At 42.7% G+C, this 12,670-nt stretch overlaps 1 protein-coding gene across 2 annotated transcripts in view; it reads left to right on the top strand.

The window, feature by feature from the left end:
- The window catches only part of ZZEF1 (zinc finger ZZ-type and EF-hand domain containing 1), a 1,404,152-nt gene that overhangs the window by 485,441 nt on the left and 906,041 nt on the right, over window positions 1–12,670 (top strand). For both annotated transcript variants that reach the window (XM_069226690.1, XM_069226689.1), the window contains exon 24: window positions 6,739–6,940. In XM_069226690.1, the coding sequence (XP_069082791.1) occupies window positions 6,739–6,940 (202 nt within the window). The remainder of the gene's footprint in view (window positions 1–6,738; window positions 6,941–12,670) is intronic.

Here is a 12,670-nt window from a genome sequence, read left to right as displayed (position 1 = left end):
ACAAGAGGATCTCTGTTTTAGAGGAATTATATCTAACAAAATCTTTGTTCATCCAGTTCACAACATCAATTAGACATTGCTTTAAAGCTGACTGCTGGCATGTAGCATCAGCAAAATAAATTACTTGGGTGCCATGGGATTCTGCAGTAGATGCTAATTGTGTCATATGGACACTGAATAAAGCCGGGCTCAGAGCAGAACCCTAAGGGACTCCATATTTGAGGGGGCTGCCCGAGGATGAGAAAGGTTCCATTCTCACAGACTGACCCCTGCCTGATAAAAAAGATTGTATCCATTGCAGAGCAGATCCCCCAAGTCAAATATCTGCCACACTAGACAAAAGAACATGATGGGAAATATTGTCAAACGCTGCCAAGAAATTCAAAAGGATGAGAGGAGTGCTCCAACCCTGATTAAGGTAGGCCTTAGTGGATTCAGAAACCTCCAATAAAGGTATTTCTCTACTGTGCCTTGGTCGGAAACCTGACTGAGATGGATGTAGCACCCGTTAAGTTCCAAATACTGATGGAGCTGCTGATTGACTAGCCTCTCCAGCATTTTGGATGTTGTCAGTGCTTAATTTATAAATCAAAACGTGACGGTGCCCAAAGCTTTTCTCTGAAACATGTGGCTACCACAATTAAATTTGCGAGCACAGAATAATGAGTCAGCGTACTCCTAAAGCCATTTTAGGACTTTTTCATCCATTTACAGCTGTTCCCTGCCCCTTCAGCTCACTCTTGCAGCTTTCCCCCTTTGTGCAATTTTCAGTCTGTCTCTTCCTCCATCTTTCCCATATGTGTCTTTTGCTCGCAGTAAATGCGTGATGCAGAAAAATAAGTTCTGGCCCCTAAAAATAAGTGCTAGTGCCCCCAACTGGAAACCACTGGCTCAAATTAAGCACTGGATGTAGCTGATAATAAGGAGATAGGTCTGAAATTCTCCAACTTTGAGGGGTCAGCTGAAGGCTTTTTTAGCAAGGGGATCAACACCTCCTGCTTATATATTTGGGTAACAGTACCAGAAGATAGCAAAGTGTTAAAGATTTATTTGAATACTGGATTAATACTCTCCACAGTATATGCCAAGGTACGCAGAGGACATGGCTCTCCCATGCAACACTGTATAATCGCACATATAGAAGCTTCCAGGGATACTCTAGTAAATCTAGTGAGAGAACATGCCACTCTAGAAGGTGGTAAATCAGGCCTGGAAGCAGAAGAAGAATCGGACCCCTTTTGTACAGCTCTTGAGTGGCAGGCAATTTAGCAATGCATGCACTGGGTTTTAGAAATGAATTTACCATCTGAAAGGTTTCCCAGCTGGACTTTTCTGATTCCTTGATGTTTGTCAAAAAAAATGTTGTCCTGAACATTCTTACTTATTTTCCGGAAAGATTTGAGGGCCTATCTTTAAAGTACTTTATCCTTCCGACCATACTCCAGTCACAATTTCCAAGTGTTTACAGTTTTTTTCAAGTAAGTTCTTGAGAAAACCAAGGTGCAGATGAGGGATTTTTTGAGGAGCGTATGGCTTTAGGCGGAGCCAACTTATCTGCAGCATCAGGCAGGCACCCCGCCACCCTCTCCCAATCCTTCACCACTTTGCCTAGCACTGTGGGGACAGGATGACTGCAGTGTTAACTAGAGCCTGCTTATTAACCAACCTCCATGATCACGAGAGTCACATGATGGAAATTGTAGAGAAGGGCCTAAATGAGATTGGAATATGGATGGGTCTGACTAGCCCACCTAACCAGAAGGCTCAAGCCCCGCCAAATTTATATTTGAAAATACAAATCTAGAGTGTGTCCTGCCGTATGCATAGGTGAATTGATCCGTTGGTGGATATTTAAAGACACCATAGTATCAATCAGTTGACCCACCAATTAATCATTAGGATTGTCGACATGTAAGTTAAAATCTCCTAAAACTGTGAAATTGACCAACTTCACATAGAGCGGGCAATTATATTAAAGCCAATGGTTTTAATAAATTATACTCTTGCCTCGGATGGGTGATAGATAAGAGCCCGCAAGAGGGTAAAATTGTGAGAGGTCTTGATAGAAAAACCAAGCCCTTCTGCTTGCAGAGCATTATCTAAGGGAAAGACTTGGAGTTGAAAACTAACCTTGAATATAACCACTACTCCAGCCCCCTTGCAGCCCTCTCTATTCCATTGAAGAATTAGATAATTTTACAAGAGCGTCAAGGCAACCTCTGGCTTGGAATTTGCACTGAGCTAGGTCTCCATGAGAAAAAAAAAATCTGGTTTACAATCCGTAAGAATGTTACAAATATTTCTGAATATTTGGGGAGTGAGCACGCTTTAGCAAGGTAAGCTGATCATCATTACGCCAAAGGATGGAGGATCTAGGAAGTCCTTTGAAGGTCTTATTTCTGAGAACAGACAGGACATGTGACAGGTTAGTAACACAACCCAAAGACAGTTTAAAATTGCAGGTGCATTTACCGGGAGGCTGAGGTACCCACCAAAATAGGACAGACTGAAAACCACCTTGGATTCTTTGGGGAGAGATACTCATCTGCAAATGAAAAGCAATCGGTATTGGTTTATAAATACTTACTGACATCCCTGTAGAAGCATTTTAGGGTGCCACTTCCCTCTGAATAACAGTGATCTGAGCCCTTCCACTACTGATAGCTGCACCACTTGTGAAGTCTGTAGACTTGTGGACAGATGAACCTCCCGGGGTTGGGGGCCGGAATGCGTTTGGACTAAATCATTCTTGCTATAGGATCGATCAGAGGTGACGGAGTTTGTGGATATTTTATGTTGGGTCCATGGATGCACCTTGTCCAGTCGCTGCCATGATGCCCTATTGTCCTCCTGAAGAATAGACAACATCTATGTCAAATTGGCCATGGTTGCCTGCAGGAAATCTAGACTGTGACCTTGCCCAAGTTCAGACAGGCAAGAACAATACTTAGGCTTGTCTTGCTTCCAGCATCCAGATGCTGTTGCCCATGGGTAGAGTCAAACTCTTGTGGAGAAGCAAATTTTCTACAGTGTGCAATACTTATGGTGCACTTTCTGTGACTAGAGAATGTGACACCAGTATATTCTTCACAAGAAGTACGCTTTTAATAGTTTCAGGGACTTACCTGTTTATAAACTGTACATGCTCCTTAATATGGAGGGATCTCAGTCAACTGTAGCGCTATAAACGTCAGACCATCTACTTCAGTGGAACAAGCATGAAATGCTTCTTGTTTGCTCCATCGCAGAGCATCTCATGCTTAATGTTCATGCAATTACAGTAACACATTATGCACCTGTATCATGGTGGACCGAAAGACTGACTGACATTAAATGAGCTGTGAGCGAAAAGAAACAGCACAAAATGCACATACGAGACAGCTTGTTTGCTTCTTTCACAGAAATGTCATCACAGCAGCAAAAGCCAGCTATGACACACCAACCTTTAATTTGCACCTTCACAGCCATCAAGGCTTTCATCAAAACCATCAAGCATTGCTTCAGTTAGATCCCAAAAATGTCTATTCTAATAACTAGCAACTCCAATGCCATTATTCTGTTATTTACCAACAAAAGACCAGATCTAGCATCAACTTAATAGCGCAGATCTCCTTAAGATTCTCAGTCAGGTCAATATCGTCCTTTCACACATGCTTTTGAATGAGAAGGCACTATGCAATTTCTCATATCTTTGCAAGCAACATCCACTTGCGTATGTTAGACACCTCCAGACTCCACCAGCTTCTGATAATGTGACATGTACCTAAGTAGTACTAGCTGTGATTCCTTTGATTACACACAGAACAGACACAGCTAAGCCAACAGCTGTGTAATTTTCCTTTAGACATACACAGAACAGGCAAAAGAGATTGGCAAAACCGTGGTGAGGCACACATTTCATTAGCTACTGCAGCAGCATTGCGGGCTGCCTGTTGTATGTCTGTGTCACGCTAAGCCTTTGGTCAGAGATGCAGGATTCCATACACAAGATCATAAATAACACTGCAAGAGAATAGCATTTTGGAACTGAACCGTGGGGACGTAGGAGGAAAACTCAATGACATAGATAAAGAAGAATGATGAAAAAGAAAAATAGCAAGTAAGAAAAATTGAGTGGCTTAGTGCAGGACACTGACAGAAATAATGACAGGATAGGATGAAAACAAAACTATCAAGAGTGGAAGGAAGGATAAAAAAGGAACGTAAAAGAATGAAAAGCTGTAAGAAATGAAAGGATTTAGGGAAAGAGATCAGAAAGACTTAAAGAAAAGGATTCTAGTGAATTAGGATCCAAAAAATTAGAACAGAAAGGAAAGATGAAAGCCAAACAAAAACATCTGAAAGGAAGACAAAAAGGGAGAGTTAATAGATTGAAGAAAAAAACTGATGAACAAAAGATGAAAGCACAAATGAAAATGAAAGTAGAGAAAGAAAAAGTATAGATCAGAGAAGTAAAGAAGTTACAATGAAATGAAAGAATGAAAACAGTGCAACAAAGTGAAACAAGGACAAGAAGCAAGAAAAACAAGTAAATATGAAAGGAAAGAGGTATTAATAACAGATGGAATGCCAGATGGAAAGGGCTAAATATAAGGAAAGAGAAAAAAAGCAAGAGAAAAGGAAGCTAACAAGATATAAAATATGGGAAGGTGAAAACAAAGAGGAAGGTATGAGAAAAAAGAGAGGTGGAAATAGGGAGGAAGTTAAAGGTTGAAAGAAGTGAAACACAAAAGTTCAAAGGCAAGTAAAATAAGAAAAAAACCTTAATTTGGAAAAAAAGAATCGTGGATGTTAGAAACAAATTACAATGGACATATTTTCCATTGTAAGAAAAATGCAGATATAATAAATGAATATGGGGAAAGGTGAGGGTAGAACCAAAAATTAATAAAGAATAAGCAGCATGGGAAAGAAAACAGAAGAATGAAGGTCAAAAGGTGGGAAAATGAAAAAGGTTTGTGCAATAAAGATAACAAGGAGGGTGAACATGATGCAAAATATTGGGAGAAGCGGGAACAAAAATCAAAATAGAAAAGGCAGGAAAGACGATTGAGAAGGCATGGTGGATTACGACTAGAAAGAAATTGGTGGAGAATGGTGGGTGTACAGATAGGAATGAAAAAGGAAGAAATAGTAATTGGAGAAACTGAGCTAGGAGTCCAATAAGAAGCATTTATTGAAGGAGGACAATTAAGGAAGCAGGAATAATAATTTGCTGGTGTTAAAATGGAAACTAAACGACAGAGATAAGAGAACGAGGTAGACAATCAGGCAAGAAACAAAAATGGAACATGGAGGTAAGTGAAACTGAGAAATCAAGGTGTTAGAATGAGAGCGAGCACATTAAAATCAGTGCTTACTTAAGATCTGACATTATCTATCTGTCCCGGCAGCATGACGTGGCAGGCTAATGGAGGCATACTATGAACCACTGATCAGAGCGTTATAAGCATCGAACCCTGGACAGTTGCTCTCTTTACTCACGTTTTAAAATGTCCCTGAAGGCAAATGATAGAGAATAGTAAGGTATGCACATATAAAGGTGGTTCTCCAACATTGGTATAGTTTACAGATTCCAGTGCATGTTTCCCAGCCATCTTGGTGAGTTGTTTTCGTTTGGTATTGCTTGTTTGTTTTACAAGCTTCAGAATATTAACAAAGTTGGTGCCAGATAGAGGTGTCACTGTGGGCGGGTGATATGGATATAGCTAAGATGAACTGACTTCAGAAAGGAGCCCTTTTGTACAACTTATGTTGTGAAGGCATATTACATGTTTCATTTTTACCAGACGATATACGGCTAAAACGGTTAAACATGATGGAGAGCACACTTTACGTATATGTAGTATTCTCTTCATTTTAGTGCTCACAATCATTGTTACGTTGTTAACTGTGAATTCCCATTAAGTTGTGTTAGACACAAAAGCATTCAATACCCCATAGAGGGCTTCATAAAATATTGTACAGCAAAAATGATTAAATGATAACCAGTACTTTATTGCTTTGATTCAGGATCGACGGAAATATTTTGTCAGGTAGAAATATACAGCAGAGATGTTTTCTTTGTATATTTCCCTGATGCTTATAATAGTATCCCTTGTGTATTGCCCTGATGCTTATAATACACATGGGGGGTCATTACAACCCTGCGACGGAAGCACCGGCAACATCCTGGCGGTGCTTCCTGGGGAACTATGACCACGGCGGAAGTGCCGCTTATGTCGCACCGCCGGGACCAGCGGTTTCCCGCCACTTTAGTCCCGGCGGTTTCCCGCCACTTTAGTCCCGGCGGTTTAAATCCCCCAGGACAGCGCTGCTTGCAGCACTGCCCAGGGGATTCCAAGTCCCCCTCCCGCCAGCCCAAACCGCCATGAAAAGGCTGGCGGAAATGGGAGTCACCATGCCACTGCCACGGCCCCATGCAGCTTTTCAGAAAAGCGCGACAGGTGCAACTGCACCTGTCGCACAGCCGCAGCCATGTTGCGGCTGAGATCCCCGCTGGGCCGTCGGGCGGAAGCTAGTTTTCCGCCCTCCGGCCCAGCAGGGATCTCAAAATAGACCCTGCGGGAGTGTGGCCGCATTGGCGGCCGCCCGGCGGTTAAACCTGCCCGCCAAGGTTCTAATGAGGGCCTTGATCTTATGTTACTGTTTAGAAAACGGTCTTCACCTTTTTCAGTGGCTGTAAGTGATTTCTTTATGTTGTTCCAGACTTACAACTACTGTGTCTTTTTTTGGTAGAAAGTGACCATCAGAGCTGGTCCACGTCTGCAGTTCCTGTTTCATTCAGATAGCAGCAATAATGAATGGGGCTACAAATTCACAGTTGTTGCTTATGGGCTACCAGATGTTGCACTCTCCTGGGGATTGGATCTGCAGCTTCTTGTGGCACGACTAATGGGGCGCCTGGCTTCCAAGACCATGGGATTTAAATCCTTCTGTGGTAAGTGGTTGTCATGTATTACAGTCATGTATTTATCAGAGGTAATGTGGCTGCATACTTTGGTGGTAGACATTTACAATGTTTGCCTTTAAAAAAAAAAAAAATCTTGCTTTCAAAGTATAAGCTGCAATTCCGAATAGGTTTATTGCATTCAAAGTTATGTAATACTTGGTGATTTTTACAAAATGGAATTGCCATAATCTGTTTATTCCAAGTAGGGTTATTGCATTTGAAGTTATGTAATACCTGGTGAATTTTACAAAATGGAATTGTCATCATCTGTATAGGATGTGAAGGGAACAGTCAATTGCTTTTAGTCCAGACATTTGAGCACCAGCTAACACATGGGTACTCACAAACATTTCCACAGGGGCCAATAAGTAAGGTATTTGTGATGCCTGAGGACAGGGTGAGGGTTGAGTGGTGAAAGGTGACTGTAGAGGGAAGCAAAGCATGTTCATGGTGTGGACAACTAACCTGAGCCTTCACATGGCTCCTGTCTACCACCCATGCTCTAACCTCGTGCCTCAAAAATGTAAAGAAAATTCATTAACGTTTAATGTGAAACATGAGAGGAAAGAGATACTTATCTAGTGAATTGCACACTGTGAAACCATAAAACCTGGGATGAATCCCAGCTTTCCCCCTGCACCAAATTGTGTGGTCCTAGATAATAGTTTTATTTCACTTTGCCTCCTTTTTCTTCATTGACACAAATGAGAGCATCTCGAAATATGAGTTCAGTATGTGTGCTGTAAAGAAAACTTCTCTTGTGTGTGATTTAATAAACTATAGTGGTGTCCAATTATAATAACAACCTGGGTCCATGTTTGAGAAGTATCACTTCTATTAAATTCCTCAATACAGTGACATAATCTGATGTACCAAGGTGAAACACTTCTGCATGTTAATGAAATGCACATTTTGACTTTTGAAGAGTGTTTATCATATTCTTACATGTTTAGTACAAGATGTCTTTAAATATGAAGGTGTGCCTAAAGATAAATTGTGTAGAACACTCTCTTTGCTTCTTTAACGTTACTTTGGTTAGCATGTAAATAAAAGCTTTGCCAATTTAACAACCTTCTGAATGTTTGTCCTCTGTCATATAAATAGCAGCCCAGTGCTTCTGTTCACCAGGCGGCTACACACAAATGTCAGGAGGGCTGCATGCGGCCCCCAGGTCATACTTTGAGTATCCCTGTGCTAACGTCCCAAAGCACAAAATATTTGATGCACCCAAAATTGACTAATTACAAGTGAGCTTGGATTGACACCCACAGAATCAAGAAGGATTTAGTGCGTCTTCTAACTGGGGTAGGGTAAAAGATCCACTGAACTGGGCTACTAAGGCTGTTGTGCTTGGTGACAAGACAGGCACTAGACACAGTTAAGGTGGAGCCATTTACAGCTACAGTAAGTTGAGGTGCTGCAATTCAGCCTTGATGAGCATGAGAGATCTGTATGAGTTTCACTAATAGAATCACATTATCTACTGCAGGCCAGGATTCAAGTGCTTTAGGTCTGTTATCCCAGTGCTACAATTGCATCAGTCTTGCAATGTTCAGATTGCGGTGGATTGGCAGAGTTGCATGTGGGATCCTAATCCGGAATAGCAAAGTTGTTAAGGATCAGAATACAGGAACATTAACAAAGTTGTGTATATGTCTCAATATTGGAGTTGTGTGTTTGGCTGAACATTGAAATTGCTGGTGCATTTCAGCCCTGATATGTAGCTGGAACTATATGTGAGTGTGGAATGGCAATATTGAACAATCAGAATGTGCTGCAGGTCAGGACTGAAGTGAATTGGTTGTGCTGTATGTAGTATCCGTGTTTGGGAATGGACTGTCAATGATGTAATTAATGCTGTCGTGTGGAATCATTGATCGTGACATAATTCAGCAAACATCTTTTGCAGAGCAAGAGGCACAGACATAATGCACTTACAAAATACTGTGTTTACAGTTAAACAAAACCCTCAGAAAAATCAATAAAAAACTTTTGGAGACTGAATGGTATATCCTAGAGTTACCAGGATCTCATCTACTGTGGCTGAGTTTCATGGTCAAAGAGCGGTTAAATTGAGCTGACTGGCTCCTTGTCATGGGGATCATCTTCAATTTCCTTTCAACACGGATAGGCTGGCCCTTGTTAGGGATAGCAAAATTATAAGTCCCCAAATCTAAAGTTTGCTCTACTAAGAAGCCAGCTGTTGCTAAAGATCAGAAAATAGGGTCTGTTGCCAATTACTTTTCATTGGAAAGAGGTAGCTTCTACTCTCCTTGACTAGAACAATCATTCAGTTCATGCTTGGATGGGGTGGAGGTGTCTGAGGTGTAGTCTGGTATAGGTGCATGGGAGAAGGCCAAATTATGTTTGAGAAGAGAAAGTATGCAGGTTTATAATAGAGACTGAGCCCTCAAAACTTAGTAAAAGTTTCACTTCTGATAATTTGCAACGTGAATATGAGGCGTACAAAGGAGGTGTGATGCAGAGGAGAGTTGTCCACGTCAGGAGAGGGTAATAGGATACGGGCAGTGCACAGTTAACATCTCCTTCCCAGTACACTGTCCAAAATAAGTTAGGATGCCCCCTTTAATTGTTCCATGCCACTCCCCAGAAAAAACGTACAGAAGGATATGGAATAGGGTGAAGTCACCTCACTGCCAGAGACTGGAGAGCAAAAAGAGTGTTGACTCCTCCAATAAGTGGTTAAAAGGACAAGAGTGTCTGTGTTGGGTCCTGAACCTCACAATGGGAGCTCTGCATTCAAATATTTTAGGCTCTGCACGCAGATTCAGACTTTTGAGAGGTGCCTGGGAGACTAGTAGTATGGGGCCTTAGTGAGCCCAGACACTAAGTAGGACCTTTTAATCTTATATGTGTAGAAAATGAAGAGCCACCAGGTTGGATCCAGGCATAGCATTTGGAGGGAGAAGAATGACTGTAAACCAACAATAACATAAAGAAATGGGCTTGCTAACATGAGTACACCATGCATCCACTGGAGGAATGAAGGTGCACCACAACAGTATTCAAGGCCACCACTGGAGAATCGAAGGATTTTGGCTAATACACATAATCTAGTCATCTAAAGGAGTTCAGCAAGGGCAGTGTGAGTCACACTTGTGCCCTTCTTAGGTTATCAGGACTCAAGCTAACTCTCTGAGCAGCACAGGCGTTGGAGGACGAAACTAAAGCAGGTGATGCAGTCAGAAGTGCACAATCAGCAACAATGGGATTGTTTTGTGTATCTATAACAATCATCTGGCATATTTTACAGAACTCTGAAGCTGGTTCAAGCTGTAGTTTGTTTCTGAAACACCATAAATGTTGAGCACTTGCTCAACTAGCTGCTTTGGCATACTTACTTGTCCTCTCCTGCTCAATATGATTCTATTTGAATAGGTTGGATATCTTTGTGGGTATCCTGAATATCAGTGACATTTTTTAGTTGAGGCCCATCTCCTCAAATCCCTGAAAAAATATAAACACATTGCCCCAACTCTGAAGGAAGCTCAGTTGCACCTGTATCACTTTCAGACCTACCTACAAGGCCCTCAGAAGAAAGTACCCTACTAACATGGCTGAGTGACTAACCATTTTTGGCAGGCAACACCACAAGCCTAGACATCCACAACCTTGAGAAATGCAGAAAAGAAAGGAGCAGAAGATTTACCCATCTACGTAAGAGTCTTTTCTCCTGCAATTCAAAGGAAAGTAAAGGCACATCTCATCAGTGTGCTACCATCACAGCTGTTGGGTAGAGACCACGTACTGTTCAATTGTAAAATGTGTTCCTGGAGCTCATCTGATGTACAAAGATAATTTGAAGTTTGGGCCTTTTCAAGAACAACAGAGCTTTGTGTAATCTTTTGGGGGAGGGAGGCAGAGCGCTCATGCATCGGGACAGAAAGTGGATAAAGATAGTATGGTAGTCCGAGCATGGTGAAAGGGTGGAAGAGGGTCAGAATAGCAAAAGGACTCAAGTTAGAAACAGCAACAAGCAACGTGATGGGTGGCGGCTGGTTGACTACCAGAATTAAGTTATGAGGGGACCAAGGAGGAATTTAACAAATAAAGAGCTGTGGCTCTTGACCCCCTGAATCCAGCTTGTCCAACAAATCAGATGGCACATGCAGACTCTACAATCGGATCTTAAGTCCCACTGGGCACAGCACCAGGGGAGCCTATCGAATTACATCCAGGTTTCGGAGTAGACTGCAGTGGGGGGGGGGGGCAGCTAGACTGCTGTTGGGCCAGTGACACTTCCCAGTGCTTACCTACCCAGAGCTGATGAGGTGGTCAAGGATGCATCACTACTGGCCTGTGGGGGTCATCTGGGAGAAGTGGAGAACTGGGGAAATAGAATCCCAACTTCACATCAGCCTGTAGGAGAGTTGCAGGCGATGTGCTTTGCATTGAAGGTCTAATACCATCCATTAAGGAGAGGCTTGTACAGGTACTCGAATGCAGCACCATTGCCATTTGGTAACAGCAGCAAGCAGGAAGGAGTGGTGTCTGGGGTGTTGTGGCAGGAGGCTCTTCCCCTCTGGAAGTGAGCAATTTCTCTGGTCGTGAACCACCTGGTTGGATATCTGTATGCCAGGCAGATTAACTCATTCCCGGATGCATAGTCGATCATGAATGGCAGCTACACCTACAGGTGGTGCAGGGCATTTTCCAAAAATGGGGAGAGCCCCGGCTCAATCTTTTCGCCGCCGCTGAGAATGCGTAATGTCTTCAGTTTTGTGCACTAGAGTTCCTAAGAAGGCTCCCTCTCAGACACATTCCGCCTAGAATGATGCTCAGAACTCCTGTATGACTTACCATCTCCTCCACTGTTAGCTCGAATTCTGGAGAAGATCAAGACTGACTGAGTCCAGGTCTTCTTGGTGGTCTTGGATTGGGCCATAAGGATATACTATCCAGAACTCCTGGGCTTGAGGATCGGTCCACCGATCAAGCTGCTCCTTTGAAAGGATCTGCTGTCACCGCAAAAGGGCATGGTCCTGCACCTGGGCCTCTTCCCTCTGCACCTCCATGCATGGAGATTGAGCGGTCGCTGCTGATCTTCTTTGATCTTCTTCCGAAGTTGTTGATGTGATTCTGGCTGGCAAGCATCCACCTACAAAATCAAATTCAAATGTGCTACATGGTAGCTAAAAAGCACCCACCTGAAGGATTAAGGGCTTATTGAGGGCGGAGTGCCTGTCCTGAATATCTGTTAGGCTGCTACATGGACATCAGTGCACACATACACCAAGTATTATTGCCTTTATAGTCTGCACCATTGGAATGGGTATTTTGCCCATTCGGTCCCAGAGGACTTTATGGTTTGAGCCATTCCACATTGGTATTAAATCACAGGGTGAGGAATCGGTGGTTAAAATGATCCATTACAAGATCAAGTTACTTACCTATGGTAGGACTCTTTCTGGTAACTATCTAACTGCAGATTCTTCACTGCCCTGCCCATTTCCCTGTTCTGTGGAATGGACTCTTTTTCTATCTAGAATGAACCAGCCAAGAGATCTGCCTGCCGGTTACACCAATTTGCAGATATACTCTACATCTAAGGGCGCAGACAAGCCTTAGAAAGCAGCTAAGGCCTGCATGCTTGGGTGGTGCTTATATGTGCCACCACTAGCACTTCCAGAGCAGAACAACATTGGCGCAGAGCTGGCTGATGCCAGCTACTGGTACACAGGGATAATGCTTTTGAGT

Source organism: Pleurodeles waltl, chromosome 3_2 (genome assembly GCF_031143425.1).
Source record: "Pleurodeles waltl isolate 20211129_DDA chromosome 3_2, aPleWal1.hap1.20221129, whole genome shotgun sequence".
Lineage (NCBI taxonomy): Eukaryota > Metazoa > Chordata > Amphibia > Caudata > Salamandridae > Pleurodeles > Pleurodeles waltl.
The sequence above is the reverse complement of the archived record's forward strand: the minus strand, read 5'-3'. Positions and strand labels throughout refer to the sequence as shown.